The following is a 26,707-nucleotide window of genomic DNA, read 5'->3' as shown; positions in this document are numbered from 1 at the left end:
CAAATTGCCCCTTCTCTCCTGCACTCTCAGGACCTTGTCCCTCTACTGGACCATCCGCTTCAGTATACCAACACACTTGTAGTCTGTTTCCCATCTTATAAACAAAAACTGGACACCTTGACTTCCTATCCCCTTCAGCTGTCAACCCAGTTTTGCACTTTCCTTTGTAGCTGAACAAATGTCTTGAAAAGGCTGTCTTTGCTTTTTGTCTTTAGTTCTTCTCTTCTCATCTTCCTGAGCCCTTCACATAGGCCCTTTCCAGCTGTCTCTTCCTCTCCTCTTCTGACTTCACTCCTTGCCCCCCAGTGTCCCCAGCCTCAATGCTTCCTGGATAACTATGTGCACATCAGGTCAATGTCCACTTCCACACCTGCTGCTGTCTGTGCTGGAATGCTCCTCCCATATCTAAATACAGATGATTTCCGACCTGCAATGGTTCAACTTTATGTTGGTGCAAACACGATACACATTCAGTAGAAACCATACTTTGAGTACCCATATAACCATTCAGTTTTTCACGTTCAATACAGTAGTCAATAAATTACATGAGATAGTCAACACTTTATTATGAAACAGGTTTTATGTTAGAGGATTTTGCCCAATTGTAGGCTAACATAAGTGTTCTGAGCATGTTTAATGTAGGCCAGACTAAGCTATATTTGGTAGGTTAGGTGTATTAAATGCATTTTCAATTTACGGTATTTTCAAGTTAGGATGGGTTTATTGGTATATAGTCCCATCACAAGTGGAGGAATGTCAGCACTTTTATCTCTGCCTATCCTTCTTCTGGTGGCCTTTCTGAGGAGCACCTCCCTAACTGTCATACACACATCAACACTCGTCTTCACTCTGTGTCCTCCTCTGCTTTCTGTTCCCTTCTAGCAGGTCTCACAATGTAATAAAACATTTGTTTGTTTGTTTGTTTGCTTATTTTCTCTCTTCTGCCCTCTGCTAGTTTTTAAGTTATTGTCTCTCAACTCCAAACTCCTTTTTAGGTGCTCAGCTTTGCAATGCTGAGAACTGCGGCCCACGTTTTTGCTTTGCCAGCTGGTGCCTTTGTCAGGCCCTTCAACAGGGTCCACTAGAGAGACAGATGGTGAAGCTAGAGGAGCAGGCAGGGCCCGTCTCTTCGCTTGCCGTACCTGTGGACCTCCTGCCTACTTTTTTTTTCTGTGGGTGGCGCTTTAGTGACATTCTATAACAGCAGCTGATTCCAGTTTACAGTTTTTCCAGCACTCAGAGGCACCAGCTCCAGCAGTCTGGTGCCTCTCTTCAGAGGGCTGGGTCCAGGCCCTCTGGGGGTTCCCTCCCAGTTCAGACACGGCAGTGTCTCCCCCTCCAAGGACTAAGTTCCCATTCTATGGGGCCCTCTGCTAAGTTTTAAAATTTCAATTATTTCAGTCTCTTCCTTTGTTCCCACAGCCCTAGGAATCTTAGCTGCTTCATGAACTTGTTGCTCCCTTATTATCTTAGGGTTCTCCCTTTTCTCCTTTCAGTTACCTAGTTTACCATTTTGTACCTTCTTAACCATACTTTATATTAAATTCTCTCTGTCCACTTTATAAGTGTGGTTTCTTTGCCTGAGATACATATAGGCTCGTTGTGGTGTTTGACCTCTGCTGTTTCTCCAGTGCCTAGAAAAATTGGCAGCTGGAACTCAATAAATGTTCCAACTGCTGAATGGATCGAATGAATTCATAAGTCAGATCCGAGTTGCTGATGGTCCTGGGCAAGGCTCTGTGGAGTACTCAGCAGTGTTGTCTCCCTGTAATATGCTGAAGTTGAATTTTTAAGTCCAGTTCTATCCTTTAGGGACATTGGGTGCCAGTTAAACATCGAGCCTTGGGGACATGGCCCCAATGGATGTGGGGTCCTGACTATGCTCAGCCTGGCAGTCCTCAGATGGGCTCCTCTTGGCCACCGTGGGCAGGGCTGTGGTCTACAGTCTGGGCTGCCCATCCAGTGCTGTCCTCCCTGGTGTCCAGGGTCTCCTTCAGGACCATGTATTCCTCTGGCTTTATTTCTTCCCACCCTTACTTTATGAAGTGCAATTGGGAGAGTAAAAGTTTTCTTTATTACCTGGCAATTGAGCTTTTCCAATTTGGGCCCAGTACCAAACCACTCAGGGCTCTATTTTCTCCTTGTAGGTGCCACTCAACACACATCTCAGGTTACATCCTTCAGTTGCTCCATTTTTCCCAACATCTTAGATATGGGCTGAGGACTCAGGTTGGGACACCTTGTGCTGGCTCTCTGCCTCCTGGAGGTAGCCCAGGCTCAGCTGCAGTGAGTGAGTTGGCAGCCAGCTCAGATGAAGATCGAGGGTTCATGGTGCCCAGTCTTGCTGCCTGGCACTGTTGCACTCAGCCCAAGTCCTCAAGCATCAAAAATTTGGGCTCTCTAAAAAAAGGATAGCATTTACCGTGTGGCTGGTGGGGAGGGCTCCAATCCCAAATATCACTCCCACACAGATAAGAGGGCATCATGACCCAAAATGCAGAGCTTGGGATTGTCAGTCTCCCTTCAAGGCTTCCCCAACCATCTTGTGCTGAGGACAGCTCAAAGCAGCCCCTTATTCCTCAGCCCGGTCAGGTATCCGTGCTGTGCCTTACCACCTGAAAGATGGCCTTTGCCATGTTCTTGCCTTTGCATGCTTGGCTATAAAAGCAGAGCAAAGGAACAATGGCATCTTTCTAATTAAATTACCCATATCTCAGCAGTGATTTAAAGCACTTGTGAACTTCCCCACCTGAATTCAGTGATTCAAGAGTCGATTTCACAGTCCTTGATTATTAAATTGGCCTATGAATAGTTTTAAATTTAACAGGAACTCAAAATAACCTCTTCATATGTCTATTCCAATGAATATTTGTACTTGTTTTTTATTTTATTTTGGTTTTGGTTATGGAACACCTAGTGGTCGCAGATGGCAGTCAGCTAGTTCTGTATTTGGATTCAGTATTAGTGTGAGACTTTCTGAGATGGCTAAATTGGAATGAAGTGCCAGCATCCTCATTGTTAGAACGTTGGTTCTGCTTCTGTGGACTTGCAAGGCCTCTGCACTGGGCCAGACCAGGGGTTCCCCCACCATGCTTGGCTAGACCAGGACCATCGCCAAATCCCTTCTAAAGTTCTATAAATGTTTGACTCACAGAATTATACTAAATTATAATAAAAAACACCTTGTACTCAGATGTGAAATAGAAAAAATTAGCACAGTGGAGACTACCTCCAAAGAAAGTGTTATCTGCCATCCCCATGAATCAAGATTTTCTTGAAATCATGTAATCAAAGCAAAGTAGAAATAATTGGATACCAAGGATGATCTAAGACTGCAGGTGTCATTTATAGCCCCATCACAAATTTTTATATTTTCAAAGCAGCCTAATTGTTCCCATTGATTGTCACCTCACATAAATGTTATGTCACTTTATAACATAATCCCAATATTCTGTTTATGTGGGTTTTTTAAAAAAAATTTATTTAAGAATTCTTTTGTAAAGAGATTTCCACTACTTAGAAAACATAGTATTTGTGCTATTCTTTTACTATCATTTTATAATGCATCTCTGCTCCGTGCCCATCTTGGTAGGGTTGGTCCCCCCACTCACTCCCTCCCTTTATCTGAGATATTCTTCCTCTCTGTCCCTCACTGGATCCCTTCCTAGGAGCTGTCTTGTGGAGTGCCACCGCATGGGGGCTCTTGCAATCATGGGAAGCCGTGAAGTCACAGATTGATTCTTGGGGTTAGTGTTACTGGGTCCTGACTGTGCTGATCCCCATGGCTCCTGAGACAGCTTCTAAAGCATGTGTAGACAAGCAGGTGCAGAAGACAGCACTGGAAACAGGACTGATGGGTGGCATTTTGAGCGAGAGAGAGAGAGAGAGGGGCAATGACCAAATTCTTAAGGCATTTTACTGCTAGGAAGTTTGGAGGTTAGTCTGTGAGTCTGGAAGCCACTAGAGTCTTCTAAATCGAGTCTGACGTCTTTTGTAGTTTAAAGAGACAACTTGTGCCCATTGGAGGATGGACCGGGTGAATGCTATTGAGAGGTTGTTGTGGTAATTTCGGTGAACCGAGGCAGAGGCAGTGGGGAACATAGAGGGGAAAGGTGTAATTGACGGGAAATGTTAGCCAGCCGAAGGGGTGAAGGTGGGGAGAGGCTCATAAGGCCTGGCCTGTCGGGGGAGTGCGGCACATACCCCCTGGTACCTGCCCCCATGGGAGGCATCCCAGGTCCTGAGTGTGCAGCACTTGGCTAGGTTTTTGACTTTGCAAACTGTTTTTAGAACAGGCCCCCACCACAGTGCACGTATTCAGTTCCCTCTTGCCACACTGCACATCTGTGGCTGACTGTGATTCAGATGGGAAGTGCTTGCTGTGGCAATTTAGCTCATTCAGAAGCCTCGTCTCCCTGAAGTGCTGTACCGCTGACAATTTTTCCCATTGTGTGTGGAGTTGAGATTCCCCTCCCCCTCCCTGCCGTGTTCTGGGATCACCCTGGGTGTCTATTTGAAATCCAGAAACTCCTGAAAGGCATTAAGTAGCTATTCAGGAGTGAGGAAATGACAGCAAGGTAGTTGCACGTGCAGCTCTATTTCAGGACGTCCTGGTGGGGCTCACTGCTGGGTGCTCCTCCTGGGGGCTGGGATGGGGGGCTGAACACACCAGGCCTCATTGCTCTGCCCTTTGCCTTTCCTGTGCAGTGCCCGGGGGCTGGAGAAGGTCAGGCAGCAGCTTCAGGAGGAGGTGCGCCAGGTCAGTGGTCAGCTGCTGGAGGAGAGGAAGAAGCGTGAGACCCACGAGGCACTGGCCCGAAGGCTCCAGAAGCGAGTGCTACTGCTAACGAAGGTACGGGTTTGCCAAAGGGTGGCAGGACCAGCCATGCCACATCCATCCTTGTCCTTTTCTCTCTGGGCACCCTACCTTCATTGTATGTCTGCCAAGTTAAATGCACTTTTCAGCCACCGGTGATTTATGCCCTCACTTCTTGATCAGAGTCTCATGGGGTTGCCTGTGAGCCTCATGCTTGTATTAGCATGAGATCTCCTCCCCACAGAAGGAAAGATTCTTGGCAGTGTGGTTTTATCTTGGATTGCAAGGAGGGTCCTTGGAATGCCAGAAAGAGGTTATCCAACCTTGGTATTCCCTGTGAGACCCTCAGGGCCTGGTGTGGGTCCCACTTTGCTGGATACCTCTCCAGCATCCCAGTGTCCACTCCTGGCCTGGAGCTGCACTCTGGGGAGCTTTAACTGTAATTACTGACCCTCTGCCGGGTCCCATATCTCTTGCAGTGGGGTCAGCTCTCTCTAGACCCAGTGGACAGGACAGCTTTTCTGTCCCTACCATCCAGTAAGAGCAAACTAAGCTGGAGTGGATTTTTGGCTCAGGGTTTGGAATGAAGACTGTCACCTGTTTCCAGGTGTGCTGGCCAGAATCTGCTTTTGTTCCAGCCCCAGCTGCAGGGGCTGGCTTCACTGCCTGGTTCTCTTTAATTGTTCTGTGCCTAGAGGGGTTGTGATGTCTGGCGTGATAAGCAGAGGTTGCTGGAGTGTGAATGAAGGTTTTTGTCTGAGTGTTATTTAAAATGTTGCTTCTGATGCTGAAATTTCAAAAGGAAGAAGAAGTCAAATCTGTCCCCAAATGCTCTCTAGGCAAGGGTGGGGGTGTCCAGCCTGCTGGGCAGAGACTCCTTGCCTGTCCTCAAGCTAATACTGAGTGGGCAGAGGGGGCCATGTTGCCTGCCCCTCTGGCCCTGGGGAAGGATGGTGCACCTGGGAAATATCAGGAGTTGTGTCTGACAAATGTTTGGCTGTTCTTGATTGTTTTTGATGAAAACCTAGGCTCTTTGCCATGGGGACCTCCTGGTTATGAAGCTTTCAGAAAATGAGTCATATTTCAGCTACTCAAAGCTGCTGTTTTATGGCTTCTATAGCATGTTCCTTGGCAGCACCATGCTGTCTCTTCAAAGAACACCTCCCGTTTGTCTCAGCAGCATGTAGGGCTTCCTGGGACATGGGCTGGGTTGACCTCTCTATACAGGCTTCATATGGTGACTCTGAAGCCCTGGCTTTGCAGATGGACTCCAAAGGGAAGAAATTCCAAAAACTTCCTCATATGGCTGCTCAGCCAGAGTTCCCCACTGCCTCTGGCAAAGAAGGCTCAGTCCTTCTTCGTAGTCAGTTATGGTGGGTTCATGTGCACCAGGACTCTCAGGACCTCCCTTCATCTTCCCTTCTTTCTTTTCTTTTTTTAAAAGATGACCAGTAAGGGGATCCTAACCCCTGACTTGGTGTTGTCAGCACCGCACTCTCCCAAATGAGCTAACTGGCCATCCCTATATAGGGATCCAAACCTGTGGCCTTGGTGTTATCAGCACCACACTCTCCCAAGTGAGCCATGGGCTGGCCTTCATCTTCCCTTCTTTTCCCAAATGTCTATTGTGTGTCTACTAGTGTCGGCTTCTAAGCAAGAAGCATGGAGTGCACACGACGCAAATATGTGGTCACAGTCCTTAAAGAATGTAAAATCTAGTGGGAAAGACAGGCTGTAGCAGCAAATAAGCACATACTCACCAACCATGACAGAAACAAACACAGGGCAGTGATAACACGAAAGGAGTTTTCTAAGGGGGTGATATTTAAGCAAAGACCTGAGAAGTTACTGTTTACAAAAGCGTACAGGGAGGATTCGGCCTTTTTTTTTTTTTTTTTAAAGAAAGCCAAGACTTGGGGAAAGGAAGAAGGTTGTCATAACGGCTCCACTGGTGTCAGCATCCAGACATGTGGAAATAGGAAAAGACAGACGACTTGGGTACAGCAGACTGTCAGTGTGGGCTCACTGCTGTGGGCAGTTCAGGAACACGCAGCATGATCCTGCCCCGAGGAGATGTAGGCAGGTGTGAGAAGATGTAGACGACTGAGAGAGGAGCTGGGGACCTGGGAATCAGATGGGGAAGTGGGGCTGTGTTTGGTGGGGTGGTGGGACACCTTGATTTGATGCTTTTTGGGTGTGAGGTGGAGGATGTGCTGTGGTCCCATGATGTGGGAAGCTCAGAGCTTCCCATAGGATGAGGAGTGGGAAGATTGGGCTGGGAGCCTGACTTTTTCTGTGATCTCAAAATATTGCTCAGTCTCTCTGAGTCTCAGTTTTCCCATCTGTAAAACAAACAGCTTAAGCCAGATGAGCCTGGGGTCCCTTCGAAGATGTCTGTGGTGTTTCATGCTGCAGTAACTTAGTGCATGAGCCTTAGTGGTTCTTATTTGGACAGTGCTTGCGAGGCATTGTACAAAACCCACAGAAGATGTGGTCTCCACCTCCTCCAGGGAGGCACTGGGGAAACTTGCTCCAAGGAGACAAAGCTTCCCATGTTCCAGACCAAGTTGTGCCCACTGACCTGTGAGGAAATGGAGTACACTCCAAGAGTCTGCTCTGAAGTGGTGGCTGATGAACTCCTGAGCCATCTCTCTGTCGGCAGTGGGTGAGCAGCCCTCTTAGGAGGAGAGGTGGCCTTGGGCCACTTGTCTCAGTCTGTTCTGCCACCATAACAAAATCCCATCAACTGGGTGGCTTATAAACAGCAAAAATGTATTGCCCACAGTTCTGGAGGCTGAGAAGACCAACATCAAGGCACTGGCAGATTCAGTGTCTGGTGAGGGCTGCTATCTGGTTCACAGACAGCACCTTCTCGCTGTGTCCTAACTTGGCAGAAGGCAGTCTCTCTGGGACCTCTTTTAGAAGGGCATTAACCCCATTTGTGAGGGCTCCACCCCCTGTGACCTGATCACCTCCCAAAGGCCCTTCCTCCTAATGTCATCACCTTGGGGGTTAGGATCTCAACACAGGAATTTGGGGGGGGACACAGGCAATCAGACTGTAGCACAGTCTATCAAGTGAGTCAAGGAGGAGGCTGATTAGAGTGGTTTGGAAGTCACTCTGGTGGAAGGCTTTGTGGGCTTGTAGGATTTGATTTTGTCCTCTATCCAGGTCTTATTAGTTAATGATGAGCCACCAGTGGCCTCACCTACAGGATAGAATGGTGGTCCCTTAGCATGGCCCAGAGCCCCTGAAAATTTCATGTCCTGGAAACTCAAGATATGAACTTCAAGGACAGAAACTCTCTAAGCATCCTAAACTCTCTCTAAACTGTCAAAGCATTCCCACCCCCTAGTCAAATTCTGTTGCTACCTCTTTGAAGCTGTGCAACTCTGTCTCTATTATATATAGTCTATACGGAGAGAGCTTAAAGTGGCACTTGGGGCACACTGTGTGCATCTCTTACCTAGGCTGTGTATGTGTGTGCGTCTGCTTGCTTGGGCTGTATGTGTCTATGTGCATGCCTGCTTATGTGGGCTGTGTGTGTATGTGTATGTCTGCTTACCTGGGCTGTATGTGCACACCTTCCTTACCTGAGTTGTGTGTATGTGCATGCTTGCTTACCTGGGCTGTGTATGTGTGTACATCTGCTTACCTGGGCTGTATGTGTCTGTGTGCATGCCTGCTTACCTGGGCCGTGTGTGTATGTGCCTGCTTACCTGGGCCATGTGTGTGTGTGCACCTGCTTACCTGGACTGTGTGTGTGTTTGCACCTCTTTATCTGTGCTGTGTATGTGTGTGCATGCCTAATTACCTGGGCTTTGTGTGTGTATGTGCACGCCTACTTACCTCGGCTGTGTGTGTGTACGTGCCTGCTCTCCTGGGCTGTGTGTATGTATGTGCACTCCTGCTTACCTGGGCCGTGTGTGTGTATGTGCATGTCTGCTTATGTGGGCCATATGCATGTATGTGTACACCTCCTTACCTGGGCCATGTGCATGTGGGTGCCTGCTTACCTGGGCCATGTGCGTGTATGTGTACGCATCCTTACCTGGGCTGTGTGAGTGTGCACGCCTGCTTACCTGGGTTGTGTGCATGTGTGCACACCTGTTTACCTGGGCTGCATGCTTATGCGCTCCTGCTTACCTGGGCTGTGTGCATGTATGTGCACGCCTCCTTACCTGGGCTGTGTGAGTGTGCACACCTGCTTACCTGGGCTGTGTGCATGTATGCACACCTGCTTACCTGGGCTGCATACTTATGCAGTCCTGCTTACCTGGGTTCTGTACATGTGGGCATCTTCTTACCTGGGGTTTGTGCATGTGTACACTTGCTTACCCAGGCTACACTTTGTTCCAGCTCCCTCACCTCCTGTCTTTCTGGAAGACACCTCCCTGATCCCCAGATGAGGTAGCCTCATCTTTCTTTAGGCTCCCATAGCACTTTATGTATCTCTTTGGCGCTTAGCTTATAGGGTATTGTGTCTGATCCCAGGGCCTGTGGACAGTCTGGCTTTGCTGGTTTCCATTTGTGCCTGTCTTCCTTAGAGAGTTTCTGTCCTTGAAGTTCATATTTTGAGCTCCCAGGGCAGGAAATTTCCATTTCTTTCTCCGCTTAGCAGGTTAAAAGCTGATGGCGCTTTCTGGTCCAAATTGGCCTCACCCCAACCCAGGCTGTGCTCATGGGTGTTGCTCTGAGTTAGTGAAAGGGTGGGTATTGATTGCCTGGTGCTGACTGATTATTTATACTGACTGTCCCTCCGAGGTGTGTTTGCATTGGATCAATACCAATCGCCTGTGCAGCCCCCAGGCCTGGGATGCAGGGATCCGTCTTGCCAGCCAGAGTGATGAAGCTGTTCATTAGTCTGGTCTGTGAAGAGGGCACGGCGTGCTTTACCACCTGATGGTTTGTGCAAGTTTAGTGTCTGTGCTGCTACCGACCTCCTGAAGCACGTCAGAGCCCCAGCAGCTCTGCAGCACGTCAGAGCCCCAGCCTGGCTGGCTTGTGGTTGAGGAGCTCTTCCTTTTCCAGGTACCCCTGAGGAGGCTGCTGTTGGGCCTTGAGGATTCTTTGGTGATCTTGCCCTATCCTTGCTGGGGAGAGATTCTTGCCCCTCCGTGAGGCTCCAGCTTGTCTGCCTGAGGGGAGCATGCTGCATGCCTGTGGTGGAGCCCTGCTGAGTGGGCTCTCAGTTCTGTATCCCGTTTGAGGGTCCCATTTGTGTGCTTGACATTTAAGTATACAGTGCTTGGAATATGCAATTTTATTTTGAGACCTTTATTAAGTGGCTCCAGTCTAAGGATTTAATTGTTACTGATAGCTAAGAGTATAATTACCTTGGTAAAATATCATGACTATTTTAAGCAATTGAAAATTGGCTTCTAGAACTGGGTGAACACAAACCATTTTCCTATTTGAAATGAACTATTTCCAGTGTGCCCCTAATATTCCACAATATGGTTGCAAGAATCTTGTTATTTATAGAATGTAAGTGGTAAAAGCTTTTAGCAAGAGGTTTTTAAATGAAATAAAAGCTTCCTTTCCCCCTCTTTTCTATACCCAAACAACCCCCGCCTCCCCCTCATTCCAGAGTAGAATGGTCATTGGAGAACACAAGTTATAGGTGAACAGGTTGTCAATTGTGTAGCTCCCTGTGCACTTGGCGCTGAGTGGTATCGTACTTGTATAGTGGCTGCAGAGCACAAAATTGGTTGTCATGGTGACATCCTACCCTGTGAAACTCTCACATGGAGAAGTACAGAGATTCATATATTCTGAAGTTTTAGAAGGTCTGGATTTTGAATTCTGGGCTAGTGTCTTGGATCTGTACTAGCTGGATGTGTTACTATAAGTAAGTTAATCTAAGTTACTTTCTCTGAAGATGTGGGTGATAATTATTATTCCCTCTCCCATGTCTTTCTCACTTACTAGGAGGATCAGATACACTCACTTCTATATAATGTCCTGTGTACATTAGAAAACTGTTCACAAACATGAGTTATTATTCTACAGTTTCAAGACCACTGCTTTGGGATGCTCCCAGGTGGTAAACGCTGCTGGGCCCTGTAACTTGATCTGGAGCAGATGAACCCCGATGTGTCTCCCACAGTCGGAGACAGTGGAAGGATGTGGGGAGATTGGTAACTTTGTCTGCAGCACACAGTTCAGGTAATATCGATCTCAGAGGAGAGCTGAAGAGCAGATAATGATAGGTCAGCAGAAGTGGCTGGTAGCTGCTGCCTCTTAAGAAACAACCAAGCAGAGGGTCAGAATGCAGCGTGCTTTTAGAAGATCAAGGCAGGAAGTACAAGGGGGGGATCTCTCAGAAGAATCCAAGCTTACATCCAGAAGAGGATATGAATCGGAAGAATTCCTGCCTCGTATCCAGAAGAGGAAGTCCTGGAAAAAGGAGGTTCTCCTGGTTTGCTCATGATGCAGAGGTAGCCCCATGAGCCAAGCCTCTGAGCCCTCCCAGCTGCCAGAGTGGCCCGAGCAGCCTCGTTAGACTCCCTCTTGCAAGTTCTAGAGCCTTGCCCAGGGAACCTGGAGCAGGGGAGGTGCGGTTTAGCTCAGGGATCCCTGAGCATATTCTCCGTTGACTCTGACAGGACTTCTCCCTTCTTAGGAGCCATCTTTATGCCCAGGATGCTCCCTGAAGCCTTTCATCTCTTTTCTGGCTAAGGGGCTCTGGTTGGATTTTGGTATTTAAATTATTTATTTTAATAAGTATTGCTCTTTATATTTCTTGTATTCACTTGGCTGCTTTCTAAAATTGCCCATAATTATTTAGAAACCACCTAAGGGTGGGGCTCTCCTACGGTTGTTTCCTCCACTGGTGGTCTGTCCAGCTGCTCACCCAACACTGGGCTGGCCGCGGGGAGGTCTAGGCCTCCATGGCTGAGAATAAGACATGTCTGTGTTCGTTGCTGAATCTCAGTGCCTTTCACAGAGGCTGCCAGCATGCACGAGATATTCTAGGCTTCCTTTTTGTCCATAATGAGGATGGTACATTGTCAGCCCTCTGAAATTCTTCCAGGTCTGGTTTTATGAGATCCCTCCACTCCTTCATCTCCACTTAACCCCTGCAGGACGGGTCCTTCCTTGCATGTGGAGAAGTTGGGATGTGGTTGGGGCAAGAGAAGTGAGGAGGCAGGGTGCCCCCCATGAAAGCTGGACACCACAGGTTATTCAGGTCAGGGTGACCCTGCATACCCTTGAAGTGCTGTCCTTGAAGGAATGTGGGCAAGAAAATAGGCATGTGTCCTGTTGGCTTTGCCCTGGCAAAGGCAGGTGTTGTGGCTCACATGGGGAGAGGGGCAGAGCCTTGCTGGCACCAGTTTGTACTTTGCACAGCAGGGATTTAGAGATGAGCTTACATTGCTGGGATATCAAGTTATTTTGATCTCTCCTCTGAAATAATGCAATGGAGTCACCTCTTATGCATGTTTGAGCTCCTGTAAGATATGAGTAAAGGGGAAATGGAGTAGCATCAATTATATCATTTATTTTGTATCTACACAACTTAGGCAATTTACACTTTAGAGACCACCATAATCAGGCCCATTGTGGGCTATCCTTTTTCCAGAACTAGATGAGATCGCTGTTTTTCCAGGTAAGCACCATATCAAGTTAGTTGGCTGGTTTTTATTTCAAAGCCCTGATCTACCCAAACTCTCTAAGTCCCAGAATCATGCACAGCCTGGAGCAGTGGGAATGGAATCAGATGGGTCCAGGAGCTCCCAGTTCCGTGACTCAGCTCAGGGTCAGTCCAGACAGTAAGACTGCTGTGTGGCAGGTGGGCTCCGTCCACCTGCCCTCCCTCATGTCCTTTCTTTCTTAACACATGCTCTTGTGAAAAACTTTGTATGTGCAAAAATAGTATAAAACATATGCATGTGGTTTAAAGAATAGAATGAACTCCTGTATCACCAGACCCCAGTGTAAGAAATAGAAAATGACTTTGACTGAGAAGCATCTCATTCTGCTCCTGCCCCTGCAGAAGTAGCCACTCCCCTAAATGTGGGGCAAATTATTTCGTTTTTCTTTTTAGTTTTTATCATGTATACATCTTTAAACATTGTTTAGCTTTTTCCATTTTTATTTTTGTTTTTAACATTATACTTTTGACATTCGTCCATGTTGTGGCAGTTTGTTCATTTTCACTGCTTTTGAAATATTATGTGGAATGAATGCACCATCATTTATTTATCCATTCTCCTCTGGATGGACATTCAGTTTTCTCCAGTTTTACCATCTCAAGCAGTTCTGTGGAATGTTCTGGAACATGGCTCCATGTACTTGTCCAGTTTTTGACAGCCCTACCATGTGAGTTTCTTTCTCAGTAACCTTTGTATTGAAGTTCAGTGTACCAAAATTACAAACATAGGACAGATCAAAAAGCAGATACTCAGCAGCCCCCAGAGGATCCTCCTGCCCATTTCTAGGCATTAGCCTCAGCTCCCAAGGTAAGCCTCTTCCTGACTTTTAATTTCACCTATTTTTGAACTTAATGCAAATGACATCACACAGCCTGTACTCTTTTGTATCTGGCTTCTGTTATACAACATTGTCTCTGTGAGATCCACGCATGTTGTGTATAAGCTGACATTTGTTCATTAGTTTAAGTTTTCCATTGTAGAAATACATCACTTTTTTTCCTCATACATTCAATTGTACGTGACATCTGGTTTGTTTTCAGTTTGGGGATATTGTGAATAGTGCTGCCATGAACGTTTTTGGGTGTGCCTAGGTAGGGCATGTGCTTACCTGCCACCCCGTTGGCCAGAGCAACTGTGCAGTTTGCACTCATACCAGGAGTGCAGGAGGGTTCTGTCTCCTCTAGGTTGCATCAACAATTGGGCCTTCTGCCTGTGGTTTTCCTCAATCTGGTGGGGTATAGTGGTGTCACACTATTGTTTAAATTTTCCTGATGCTCTGTGAGGTTGAGCACCTTTTCATATGATTCTTGGCCATTTACATATCTTCTTGTGTGAAGTGCCTGGTGGAGTTTTTAGCCCCACTCCCTTTTAAAATGGTTGTTTGCCTTTTTCTCATTGAGTTGTAGGATTGTTTTATTCTGTATACAAATCTTTTGGAGACAAAAAGATTCACCTGTTCCAGCATGAACCTAAACTCGGTAGCACGCTTCTCCCCTTCTTACAGCCTGAGCCACAGGCAGTTTGCACACAGCTTTTTGGAGACATTCATTGCAGTTATCTTCTCCTAGTCTGTGGCTTGCTTTTTCACTCTTTTAGTTGTGTCTATTCATGAACAGGTTTCAATTTTAATGCAGTCCAGCTTATTGATTTTTACCTTTATGTTGGCACTTTTTGAGTCTTGGTTAAGTAATTGCCTACTAAAGTCATGAATATATTTAACTGTTTTCTTCTAAACATTTTGATATAATATGTACCTGGAATTGATTTTTTAAATTTCTTAAATTTTTAAATTTAATTTTATTATTATTTTTTACATTCTATGATGTTGTTGCAGAGAAGTTGGGAGGGACAGGGAGAGGGGAAAGGGGAAGGAAATGTGATGGAAGGAGCAGGGGCAGGATTGAGGCCTGTGGCACCCCCCACATTCCCACAGGGGAGACGGGGGGGGGGGGCTTCCAGTGGTGGCTTGCTCATTGCCAGGCTGGGTGCATATGTCAGGGGGGTGTGGCAAAAGACCTCACCCCCTACTACCCCAGTTTGGAAACTCAGGGCCCTTCTTGCTGTGGCTCGGTGGTTGTTGCTGGGATGGTTGTGTGTGTCAGGGGGGCGTGGCTGAGATCCTTGGCTCCCCACTGCCCTGGCTCAGGAGAACCAGGGCGCTTCCTGTGGCAGCTTGGTGGTCATTGCTGGGCTGGCTGAGGGTGTTGGGGGGGGCATGGCTGAGGCCCTTGGCACCCTACCACCCCAGCTCAGGAGAGCCCTGGACGCTTCCTGTGGCAGCTCATTGATTGTCGCTGGGGTGGTTGTGCTTGTGGGGGGTGTGTGGCCAAGGCCCTCAGCCCCCACCCTTGGGACTGGTTGCAGGTGTTGGGGGTCATGGCTGAGGCCCCAGCTCCTCCCCACTGTCTGGCTTGGTAGCCCAGGGGACTTCTGGTCCTTCTAGGTGTTATAGGTGTTCTTTGGTGAAATGAGACCTTTACTGGTTAATATCAAACTTTGTCTCTGGTTGTGGGCACTTTGTTTTTTCTTCCAGTTCTGTGTTGGATTATTTGCTGTTACCATCACTTAAACTCTGTGCTGGAACTAATTTGTTGTCCTTTGCTTACTTGTAAAATGGGAGAGCTTTCTGTGGGGACTAGTACTTGAGTACTGTGGTTGAGCTATATTGCTGCTTTGCTGCTGATTCCCTAGGGAAGCCTTTATGTGCACCTTAGGTTTTAGTGGTTGACTTTATAGGTAGTTCCTGGTCTAGTGAGATCTAGGTTGTATAGAAACACTAGTCTGGACCTCAGTCTTTTCATCAAACTGTACCCTATACAATTCTATAGTCCTGACCAGTCTCCTCTGAGTGGTCCTACACTGATTGGGAGCAGATCAGCTGTCCTTGCTGTGCTCCAGTGTGTTCCCCTGGAGGGCCCATCTCCCCCACCGTTTGTGCTCCAAACACTTCCCATGAGACAGGCTGAGCTCCAGTCCCTTGCAATGACTCACCGGCCTCTGGCTCCTTTTTTTCAGTTGTTGTGACTCCTCAGTCCTGTGTGGGTCCACAGGAACCCTATTAGTGGTCTTGCTGGCCCAGGGGCCACCAAGGCCCTCTTCTCCCCTGCTGTCTCCAAGCAGCTTCATCTAAAGGGCACAGCTGCGGCTTTTGCCAGCTCCAGCTCTGTGTGCTCAGCAGCTCCAGCCTGGAAGTGGCTGGGATTCAAAACGGTCTGAGCAGTTATTTCTTTTTCTAATCTGGAATTGATTTTTGAGTGTGATATGAAATAGGTATAAAGATTTGTTTTTTCTCTAATAAATATGCTGTTGATCCAGCACCATTTTTTGAAAGAGCACCCTTTCCCCATGTATTGTAGTGTTGCCTTAACCATAAACCAGGTGAGTCAGATAAGGGGGGATGGAAATTCAGAGTATTCTTTTTCCCATGCTTCCTGCAGATATCATCTCTACCATTAGGCTTCCCTCATAGCAACATTCCATCAGCCACTGCAGGCATGTTAAACTTCTTGTGTGTGTGTGTTTGGTTCTTATTATACCTGTGATCATAATTGGGCTACCATAGAACCTCTGGTCTTGGTTCTGGTGTTGATTGGGACTTGTCCTCCTCTCTCCTGGTGATCCTGAATGTCAGGTGGGGCCTACAGAGGGGCCTGTGGTGGGCATGAATCCTGGAAGCACCACCCTCACACAGTGGGTGTGTGTGGTGGGGTGGAGGGGGGGTCACTTTGCAGTTTGGTCTTGGATCCAGCCTTCATGCTTCCTTTTGGAGGCGGCCTTTCTGTTGCTCCTTTATCCATCCCAGCATGAACCTAAATCTGGCAGCATGCTCCTCCCACTCCTTAGGGCCTGAGGCACAGGCACTTTGCTGATGGCTGTGACATCCGGTCCTCTTATCTTAGAGAAAAGTAGATTATGTTTGTTTCTCTTGCAAAAGAACATAAAAATGCTTTTAGCTGCTTCTGATCACCCATCTTCATCCTCATCCACACAGCCTTCTGAAGAGTCTATGACTTTATAATCTCATTGAAAGAATTTCTCTTGTATACCTTCTTTTTTCATGCTGGAAATCTTTGGTTTCACTTAGCACTGAAGGACATATTTAAAATACTCAATACATGCTCTGTCTTCTGAAAAACAGCATCCTCTGTAATTCTCTGGCTTCTCTGTTTCAGAGCACTTTTGTGCTCATGCATTTCCTTTGGCATCCTCTCGAGCATGTAGGATTGGCACCGTGGCCCCCGTTTTTAGCTCAGCAAATTGAGGCTTAAGAGTGGCTTAGGGACTTAGCCAAGGCCACATGGCAGGAACTGATGCTGGGTTTTTAATTTTACTTCTCATGCTCTGCATCCCCCACCCCCAGGCCAGGACCAACCCCCCCACATAGTTTGCTCTGCACACTGATGTTTGTTTCCATATGTAGATGGTAAAAGGATATTTTTCTAGACCATCTGTTTAAATTTGGAAATCTTCCTGCTGGGTCCCTGGAGGTGTGGGCAGGGATGGGCCCGGCTGGTGCAGGTATGGAGTGCATTGGGTGGGTTGATTCCAGCCTCCCTGTCGTTGGGGTCCCAGACATCCTGTTGAGATCAAACTGCTGTTGAAATCATAGCCCTTCACAGCACGGTTGCTGTTCTCCTCCTTGTCTAGGAGTCTCTGTGTCAGGGTATCTCATACCAAACCAATGCCCTGTGTGGTGTCCTGGGGCCCACTGACCTGGCACAGGTTCTTGGGGGCTTGCAAAGGTGTGCTGTGCTGAATTTGACCACAGCTCTGGGTCCCTGTGACTTGAGCTGGGCCGAGGTGCTCTCTCCCTCCAGGTCCCAGTCACAGCTCGCTGGTTGGCGTTTGCTGTACTGAGCCTAGGTTGAGCTTTCCTGGGGCCTTGGCTTTCACTGGCTTCTCCTCTCTCTCTCTGTGATGCCCAGCCTGTCTTCTCACTCCTACTTTGTGTGAAGGCCTGTGAGAGGGTGGCTGGTGATAAGACTCCCAGGTCACCTCCCTCCAGGTCCCCTGCAGCTCTGGGCCTTTGAAACTTGATCCCAAGTGTGCTTATGGAGCAGCCTGAGACGTGCACATTTCTAAAGCTGAGTGATGATGAAATGAGAGCTAGTGTTTGCGACATACCGTGTGGCCCTGGCAATGTGCTACCCATGTGTGTCATTATCTCAGTACCTTCTCCATTTGAGAAAAGAGAAAACTGAAGTTCAGAGGGTAAGTAACCTGTAGGGGTCTGTCATCCAGGGTTCTGGTCCTGTCCTGCTCTAAAGCTGGTGCCTGGCCCCTGGGAGGAGACATCATAGATCATCAATGTGCATGTGAGTCATGTGGGGATCTTGTTAAAATGCAGAGTTTAATTAAGTAGTTCTAGGGTGGAGCCTGTGATCCTGCCTCTTTAACCAGCTCCCAGGTGATGTCTGGTGCTGCTTAGTGGACCAGTGTCGAATAGCAGAGGTTCTGGCCATTTCAGAGGTAGGGTAGTGGAGACCCTGGTATTAAGTGATCCTGGAATTGTGCTCTGGCTAACACGTAGGCCAGTGTGTCTGAAACATGTTTGATGCTTGTAGTACCTAGTGCAGGTGTGGATGGCTAACTGGGCATGGTTCTGACCAAGTGTACAGGGATGTCTGTCACCTACCCCTCCCTATTTGTTCACATCTGGCTTTGGCACCTGCTCACACTGGCTTCCCTTTGATGACCACAGCCACTCCAAGTCCTACCTCTCCACCTCCATGGGACATGCATTCTGGTATGGTCATTTTCCCATTTGTTTCTTGTTTTTATAAATGATGTATAGAGTGCCCACCAAGTGCAGATGCTGTCAGTGCATGCCCCGCGTTGCTGTCCTGTCTGGTTGTTGGCACCTGAAGAATGGGGCTTGGCTGTGCTTTCTTCTCTTCCCTCTGTCCACTCCTCACCTTACGACTGAGCTATGTGCTGTGTACCCAGTAGATGGGGGCATGGCACAAGTTAGGGTTCTGCTATCGTCCTTGGCTCTCTGAACACTGCTCTGCTGCTTCTACAGTTGATGAATGAGGTGTTGTGTTCTCCTTTGGGCTTCCTTCCTCTGTGCATTTGGATCTCTGAGCCCCTCCACTGCAGAGCATCCAAGGAGCAGCCCTGAGCACTGGACTGGCCTGGGCAGCCTGGCTGAGGCCCCGCAGGCTTCCCTTGTGGTCTGTCCTCCTGTCCAGGGATCCTGTGGGATCCCTGCTCTGCCCTCATAGTGAGGGCACCAGATTCAGACCCTGCTTTTTTCTTATTTAAAATATATCCCTCCACTTTTGCCTGATATTGGTAAAAAGCCTACAGGAGGGGTAGTGAGATGTTACCCGGCTCCAGGTTTCTAATTTAACATTTGTTCTGCTTAGTAAGATGGCCTTCTTCCTTCCACAGATAAGCAGGATCCTCTCAGCTTTGAAATTTAATTTTCAAGTGTTAATATATTGCCCTTCCAGGTTACCTTTCTAGGCTGACATTTCTATTATATCCATTTAAGAAAAAAAGTCCACCTGTTTTGTTGTGGGAAAATGCCATTTGCAAAGTTATTAGAAAGCCAGCTTTGTCACAAATATTATTACATTATCCAACCAAGAGGGCAGCTGTAATTGGGTCACGGCAGAAAAAAATTCCAGGGAGAAAAGCAATTTTAGGAAATATAATGAAATCAAAACAAAATGCCTTTTATCCCTCTCCAATTTGAAGATGATTATTAAGATAGGGTTTGTGCGAGTGTGGGTGAGAGGTGCTCGTGGGCCACCTCTGGCAGCCTTGAAGATTGATGGGATGGAGCGGGCAGATGTGAGTGACTGGTGCCCTGTGAGGGCCCCCTCCCTGCATGGGCCTTCTCTCTCTTGGCTTCAGGGTAGGCAGCGTTTGGAGGCTTCATTCTGCTAGATTCAGATAATTCCGTCTTTGCTAACTTTTATTCCCTTTCAGGAAAGACCACAGCCCCTGGTCCTCACCCCGTCCACTGGCAGAGCTTCCTGGGCTATTCTGGATAAGACTTTGAAACTATTTTCAGAGAGATTTGGGGGGTCCAGACAAACTGTGACTTTGGGGGAGGAGGAGTGGGAGGAGCAGTGGGAGGAGCAGTGCCCCCTGCCAACCCCGGCCCTTGGTGGGAGGGTGCCCTGGCTGCTGGGCCTCTGTGCTCCTGCTGGGAGCTGTCAGCCCTCTTACCTTGCACCCTGCCCGTTTGTAAAAAGTTTGGAATATGCAGACTGATATGTGCATATTTGTTTTAAAGGTATATGCATGACCTGTGGTCAGTAATTAAATTAGTACATTTATGTTAAAATTTCTTATTTTTAAGAATATAATTACTTATAAAAATAAATATAAGTAGGATTTCCAGTACTTTCCCCTTCACCCCAGTGAGTTGTCCTGCATACTCCCTGGTGGCACACCCCCTTTGTGTATAGCGTGGGGTGATCTCTTCTCTTGTCTGCGTGGTCTTTCTGAGGGTGGTGCCAGCTGTGGTGGAGGGAGCTTGAACTTGGCTGGAGTCTGCAGCCGCTTTGCTGCCTCTGCTTACATTGCTTATATGATGGGGAAGGGGATGGTGGACCTGTGAGAATCCCCTCAGTGGCTGGAGTGATGCTGTAGTCCTGTCATTGGCAACAGTGTTGATTTACTGCTCCTGTCCTTGGCCGTCTCTGCTTTTGCCCTTCCTTCTGAGGTCAGCCCTTTCTTAATTGACATTTTTGGGGTGTAGGGCACAGCCTGCTGGGTACCTGCTGTGGCTCATGTGTGGCAGGTAGAAGGTGCTCAGAAGGGTTGATCCTGCATGAATGGTGTTTTTCCTGCCCTTGAGTCTATTTCTTTGGTGCCTGCATGCCTCTGTGTAGAACATCCACTCCCCAAGTGTATTTCCCAGAGGACACTAGCCCTTTGAGTCCTCCTAAAAAAGCTTTCTTTAGTGAAATCGGTTTGAGACACTCTCTGTACTATGGCATGCCATGTCACCCTGCTGGTTAGCTTGTCCATGGCTCTGGTAAATCCTCAGGGGGTCGCATGGACGGGCTGGGGTGGCGCTGGCAAGATGAGTCTTGCAAGTGCAGGGCAGACCCTGTCTTTATGTATAATTTTAACATTTTGTTCTTGGGCCTTTTTGCATTAATTTTGAGTTTCTAAAATACTGTATTAAAACATCATCAATCTTGTTTACTGAGCTGTGTGGCAGTTCTTAAAGCTTGAATCGAAGGTGAGCGCCACCCTGGCCTCAACTCTGCCAGACTATTGGGTTCCCCTTCTGTCTCTGGAACGTTCACAGACCCAGGCACCCACAGCACAGCTCGGTTTGTTGTTGAGAAACCTGGAGTGTTGTAACTAGGAAAGAGGCTGTAGATTTCCTAAGCTGAGGACTTTCATTTACAAAAAAGTGGCTGAAGCTTAGAGAAGAGCCACGGCATCCAGGGAGGGGTCTCCAGTGGCTGCCCAGGCCTTTTCCACTCAGCACAGGTTGAGTGGCCGAGGGTGGATATGAAGGGCCTCCTGTATCCAGGGTAGTCTGCAAGGCATCTGAGAGATGCTGGGAGGACTGGGCCTGGAATGCTTGTCCCAGACACCTCAGGCTTTCTGTAGCCTGGCATTGTCCTTGTTTGTGCTTTAAAATCCCTCTCATCTTTGGTAGAGACCTAGTCTCTTTTTTAACTCAATTTCGAAGGAATCCAAATCTTTGGATAACCTTGATCCTGAAAGGAAAGGAAGCTGGCCGCAGGTGAAAATTGATGGTCATGCTCACAGGCGTGGCTCCCTGCCAGGGCAGACTCTTGAGTGTTGCTGCTAAAAATAGCTGCAGCATCTTGTGTTGTTTGAATTGTCTCTAGGTTCCTCCTGGAGATTATTTCAAAGATATTAAAGATGCCACCCAGTCTCCCTGGCTGTTCCTGGCTCAGGTGTGTCTGCCCTTGGCCTGTTTAGTGTGGACTGGTAGGCCTGCTGATGGCCATATGAGTGTTTTTGGTGTTATTGGGCAGCTCTGTTTCAGTGGCCTCCGTCCCCATTGAGTTGCCCTTGGTGTCATTGAACACTCAAGAATCCCAAAAGTTCCCCATGCCCACAGTGTGGGGGGTAGTCCCTGTGCCCACCTTCTGGGGGTGTTTCCTGTGCCTACAACATGGGGGATGTCCTAACCTCAGAGTCAGAAAGCATGGAAGAATGTTCTGGACTGTCTCTGAGATTCCATCTGCCATTCCATCTGCCATTCCTGCAGGAACAGGAGGATGAGGGTGCTGTTCTAGGATATTTGGCCTGGTGACTGACCCATCATTGACTTTTAGTCATTGTGGCTTCTGTTGGAGTGGCCTTATGGTTCTAGGGAGGAGGCCTATGCCAGGAGGTGAAACCACATTCTGGGGGCCCCAACCAAAGTGAAGGCAGCACAGGGACCACTCAGGCCTTTGCTATCCTCAGCTTGACTGTTTCCTTTTCTGCCCTTCCAGGTTTGGAAATGTGTCTGGGGTGCTGGGCAGTGAGAATGCTCTGCCTCCTGCAGGCCCGGGAAACCAGGCCCTTCAGCAGGCCCCTGACATTCTGCCCATACGTCCCTCTTTTCTGATGTGGGCCTCATACCTGCTTCCTGAGCTCACTAAAGAGCTATAGCAAATCGAAGGAGGTGGTAATGCATTGAAGATATTTGGTCAAGAGCCATGTGAACTTGGGTTGTTGATTTTTCCTCCAGGATGCTGATGCTCATGAGGTGGGTCCTGCCAGCCAGATTTTCTCTAGCAGGGACTGTGGAATGCCACCATGCCCAGGTGTCTGCTAGGCCCAGGTGCACGCCTGCTTCCAGGCCAGTTCTTACTCCTGCTTTCTCTTTGCGGTTGTTTGTTTGTTTGTTTGTCTTGCTGCCATTACAGGGATTGAACCCTGGACCATGGTGTTACCAGCACCACACCCTAACCAACAAAGTGAACCAGCCAGCTGCCTCTTTGTGTTTTTTAAACTTCATTTCCTGAGTGACTTAAGTAGGCCCTCTGGGTTTGTGAGCTACTCTGGGCCTTTTGTTGCCCTTGGTGGGCATGAGCCATCTGCTGGATCAGTATAGAAAGGTCAGCAGAAGTCATGGGGTGGAGGGTGCCCTCATTGTGCAAGGAAAGGGGTCTGGGCCCCAGGCTGGGGCATATAGGAAGGGGAGGTGGTATTCCTGAGACAAGTTCTGCTAAAATTTTTTTTTTTTTTTGGTATTAAATTTTACTTATATTTACTTTTGTGGGGTACAGTGTGCTGTTTCAGTACTTGCATATCTTGCACAATGATTCACTTAGGGTAGAGAGCATAGTTTTTTTCCTATTAGTTTACCTCTTGTCTTCCCCTTCCCCCACCCCTCTCAGCCTCTGGTAACCATTATTCTCTTTACTTTTTTTTTTTTTTTTTTTTAAACACACAAAGATTAATATCTTTATATTGCAAAAAGAACTCATAAAAATGAATTAGAAAAATCTAAGCTGAAATTTGGTGAAGGACGTAAGCAGATAAGTCACACCCAAAGAAATACATGTGGTTAATATGTACGTTCTAGGATCTGGTTGTGGGTGGGGGTGCAACTGTCTCTCAGGATCCTGGGCATCGGGCTGGCTCTGTTGCTGGCCTGGATGTGCTGCTGCAGTGGCAGGGGCAGGGCTAGGCCCATGGCCCCTGTCCCAGATTTCTCTGTTCTGGGGGAAAAGAGCTTGGGACTGGGAGTCAGAAAACCTGAGTTAGGACCTGGGCTCTGTTACTTTCTAGTCCTATGCCTCACATCAACTCCCTTTGCCTTTTTTAACCTTTGTTTCCTCTTTCCAAGAATGTAATGTATATGCCTCACCCTACGAGTGAATACTCTGATTTAAATTGTAAAGTAGTATTTAAGTATATGAGGTAGTTCATCATCAACTCACTTAACAAAATATGGTCAATTCTGGTCTAATGTGACATATGTTCTGAAAAGTCACCCTGCTATGCAAAATCACATTAAAAATAAGATAGGAATCTAATAAAAATGGCAGCATGGTTTACAGTGTTTGATTGTTAGAAATATACAAATGCTATGATAAGCATGGCTTTTTAAGTTGAAAAGACCTGACCTTTGCGTGTGGAAGTGGGTGTTGTGGCTTGTGGGTCATTGCGGGAGGAGGGAGGAGGCTTACCTGAGGGTAAGGGTGGAGGCCAGGTGTGTATGGGTCCAGCTCCCAGAACATGCTGTGTGCTGAGGGAGCTGGTGATGTGGTGTAAGACTGGCCCGAAAGCACGAATCTTACTTGTTGGGAAGGCTCATCTCGCAAAGACAAGGAGACAGAGATCGCTGCAATCAAGCAAGAGGTTTTTTTTATTCCAGCATGCTGGGCTCGCTCCATCTTCAGGACAGAAGCGGCCCCGAGCTCTTAACACAAGCACTTTTTATACAGTTTGGTAGGCAGACTTTGGCAACAGGATGAGTTGCATACAGCTTATTGGTCACCTGAGGTGACTTTTAAATTCATTGGTGGCTTTTAGTAGGGTGGTATACAGACGAGGAACTGGGGAATTGCCCAACAGCCCACCCCTTGTGTGGTTAAGCCCTTCCCGGAACTGGGTGAACTTTGGGCGGTTTGGGAAGTCCTTTATCTGCCCTTACCAGAAAGTCCCACCCGCAGGGGCTTGTAAAACCTTGCGCAAGCTAATTACAGAAGCAGAAAAGCTAGTCAGTTAATATTTAAGGATGGTGGGAAGGGGTTCAGGTCCACAGTGGGAGGTGCGCATCTGCTGTTCCGTTGCAGCTCCTTCTGGCTGAGCGCAGTTTTCTGCCATTATCTAGTGCAGTGGTTCTGGGCTTGGAGATGGGGGATAATTTTGCCATCACTCAGCATCCTATGGCACAGTCCTTGCCAATTGGTTGGTAGTGTTGGGACAAGTCTGCATTTTCAAAACAAGAGATAACAGCAGAGCTGAGTGGCTGACTGACCCATCTGTTTGCTGTATGGTAGGCAGTGTAATGTGTCTGATACCTATCATTGTTAATAAAATTGATTTCCTAGTAAGTGTATGTTAAATACCTTGTATGGAACCAGGAACAAGTAGGCATTTGATAAATAGTCGTTATTGCTAGTATTCATCAGGTTAACTTTGTATTTTTATTAACATTTTTATAATAATCTCATTTGAAAATCATTTTGAAAATTCTATGAGTTAGGATTTGCAAAACCCTGTTTTTATGGAAGAGTAATCTGTAGCTGGATAAGGTTAAGGTTAACAAACTTGCCCAGGTGGTTTGAGTCCAGACGTGAGCTCCTTTCTCTCCACCACACTCCTCTCCACCCACATCACATCCCCTCTCGTGTTCTGGAGTGGGGTGTCTGAGAGTGTGTGTGCATGTGTGAGAAACTGTGCACATATATGCGTCAGTGTGTTGTGTGAGTGCTATGCATGTGAGTATGTGCTTGCGTGTGAGAATGTGGGCACGTGCATGTGTATTTTCATTCTGGAAAGCCAGTTGTTTTATGCAGTTTGGCTACTTTTCCCATGAGACCCTCATGGAACATTAAGCCCAGTAGACGAAGACCAGCCCTAGCCATTGTAATAGTTATTAAATAGCAATAAAACAGGATCTGTATTTACAGACCCAGAGTGTGTTCAGACTGGAAAGTATTAAATATCATCTATCATCAAATAGAAAACAGTCAAATAAAGGGAGTGCAGTTTGGAGTTAATATTCTTTTAGTTAAGTTTGCCCATAAAGATCCAGACTGCCCCCAATAAAACTTCAAGGAGGAGGAGAGGAAATTCGACCAGACCAAAGCAGTCACCAGCATGATCTCCAGAATTAGGGGTTTATAGCATTGTCACAAGGAGCTGGTTGTCAGCTCTGCACTTAATTATGCAGTTGTGGGTCAGAGCAAGAGGCATCTTTGCGTCCTTTTCCAGAATTCTTGTTGCTTGCTTTTGCCTTAGGTTAGCTTATCACTGTGTCTGGAGAACTGAGGAGAACTTAGAAATGTTTGCTTGCAGGGCCTGAGGACTTGAGAAGGGAGGGAGATGGCTGAGGTTGTTGCTTGTGGTGGGGGAGCAGTGAAATAGCCTAGAGGTTCAACTTGGGAGGCCTGCACTGGAGTGTGGACCCTCTCACTAACTCGCTGATTCTTAAGTCTGTGAAATGGGTGCGTTTCAGCCTGGGGGTGTTGTGCGGACAGTGTGAAGAGTGCCTGCGAGCAGGCAGCGTGTGGGGGACCCCAGGCTTCCTGGTAGTTCAGGGTGGAGCTGGGCCCTGCTCCTTTCTCCTTTAAGTCAAGGCGTCTTTTATCTGGGCATGGTCCAGATAAAGATGGGAGAAGCCCTTTCCTGCCCTCCTGTATAGGTGCTTATAGAATCTGTGAGGTATGACAGTGGGTTTTGGAAAGGGGCTCTACCTCTTCTTTGGCCCGTGGTTGAATGGTGGCTCCTTGGTCACAGGGCAGCGGCATTTTCTCCTTGCCTGCCCAAGAGAGTATAACATGACTTTTTGTGAAGTCAGAGTTTAGCATAAGGCCGGTGTGTAAGGCAGGGACTCGCATCATTTCTGATGTGCCAGTGGTCTTTGCAGTGGTCATTGATTCTAGAAAGCATTCAAACAGCTTGTATAGATGCTGTCCATGTACTAAGCTCAGTTTCTGGAAAAATATGAGAGAATCTGGACAATTTCTGAATTTTCTCCTTCCAACAGTCTTTAACTATTGGAAGTTTCAAGTAAGCTTTAATGTGTTTAAAGCATCTCTGTCCTCAGTGCCCTTGAGGAGGTGGGCGGTGCCCCAGCCAGAGTGGATGTGGAGAGGTATGGGTGGGTGGGTGTGGGCTTGGGGCCTCTGAGGAGGAAAAGAATATGGGTTTCCTAGCCAGCCAGGCATCCTTGAATTTGCAGAGGTGGGGGTCATCCACAGGTGAGCGAGGTGGTCCAGCATTTTTATGCGCATTGAAAGACAAGCTTCGTGGCCTGAGTACCCTTTCATTTGAGAGCGACAGGTTAATACAGGTGAGAAGTCTGGGGCACTGCAGAGTGCAGGTCTGGAAATGGAGGCGTCTCCACTCTGCGGGAATGAGCAGGCAGGGGACTTAGGCCCAACTAGGAAACAGTGTTTGCCAGTGGACCACCGTATCTAAGGTTAGACACTCATTCTAGGGCTGGAGGCTGGGTGTTCTCATGGAACACCCCCCCCTTTTCGCCAGCTACCCATGTGCAGCTGCTGAGGGTGCTTCGGCACTCAGCTGGCCTTCTCAGAGGATGTCCTTGCCTTGCAGGGCC

At 47.7% G+C, this 26,707-nt stretch overlaps 1 protein-coding gene across 2 annotated transcripts in view; it reads left to right on the top strand.

Moving 5' to 3' along the window:
• Nucleotides 1-26,707, top strand: part of MAD1L1 (mitotic arrest deficient 1 like 1) — a 461,087-nt gene that overhangs the window by 161,580 nt on the left and 272,800 nt on the right. For both annotated transcript variants that reach the window (XM_063089903.1, XM_063089902.1), the window contains exon 11: nucleotides 4,708-4,852. In XM_063089903.1, the coding sequence (XP_062945973.1) occupies nucleotides 4,708-4,852 (145 nt within the window). The remainder of the gene's footprint in view (nucleotides 1-4,707; nucleotides 4,853-26,707) is intronic.

Source organism: Cynocephalus volans, chromosome 3 (assembly GCF_027409185.1).
Source record: "Cynocephalus volans isolate mCynVol1 chromosome 3, mCynVol1.pri, whole genome shotgun sequence".
NCBI classification, from domain to species: Eukaryota; Metazoa; Chordata; class Mammalia; order Dermoptera; family Cynocephalidae; genus Cynocephalus; species Cynocephalus volans.
The sequence above is the reverse complement of the archived record's forward strand: the minus strand, read 5'-3'. Positions and strand labels throughout refer to the sequence as shown.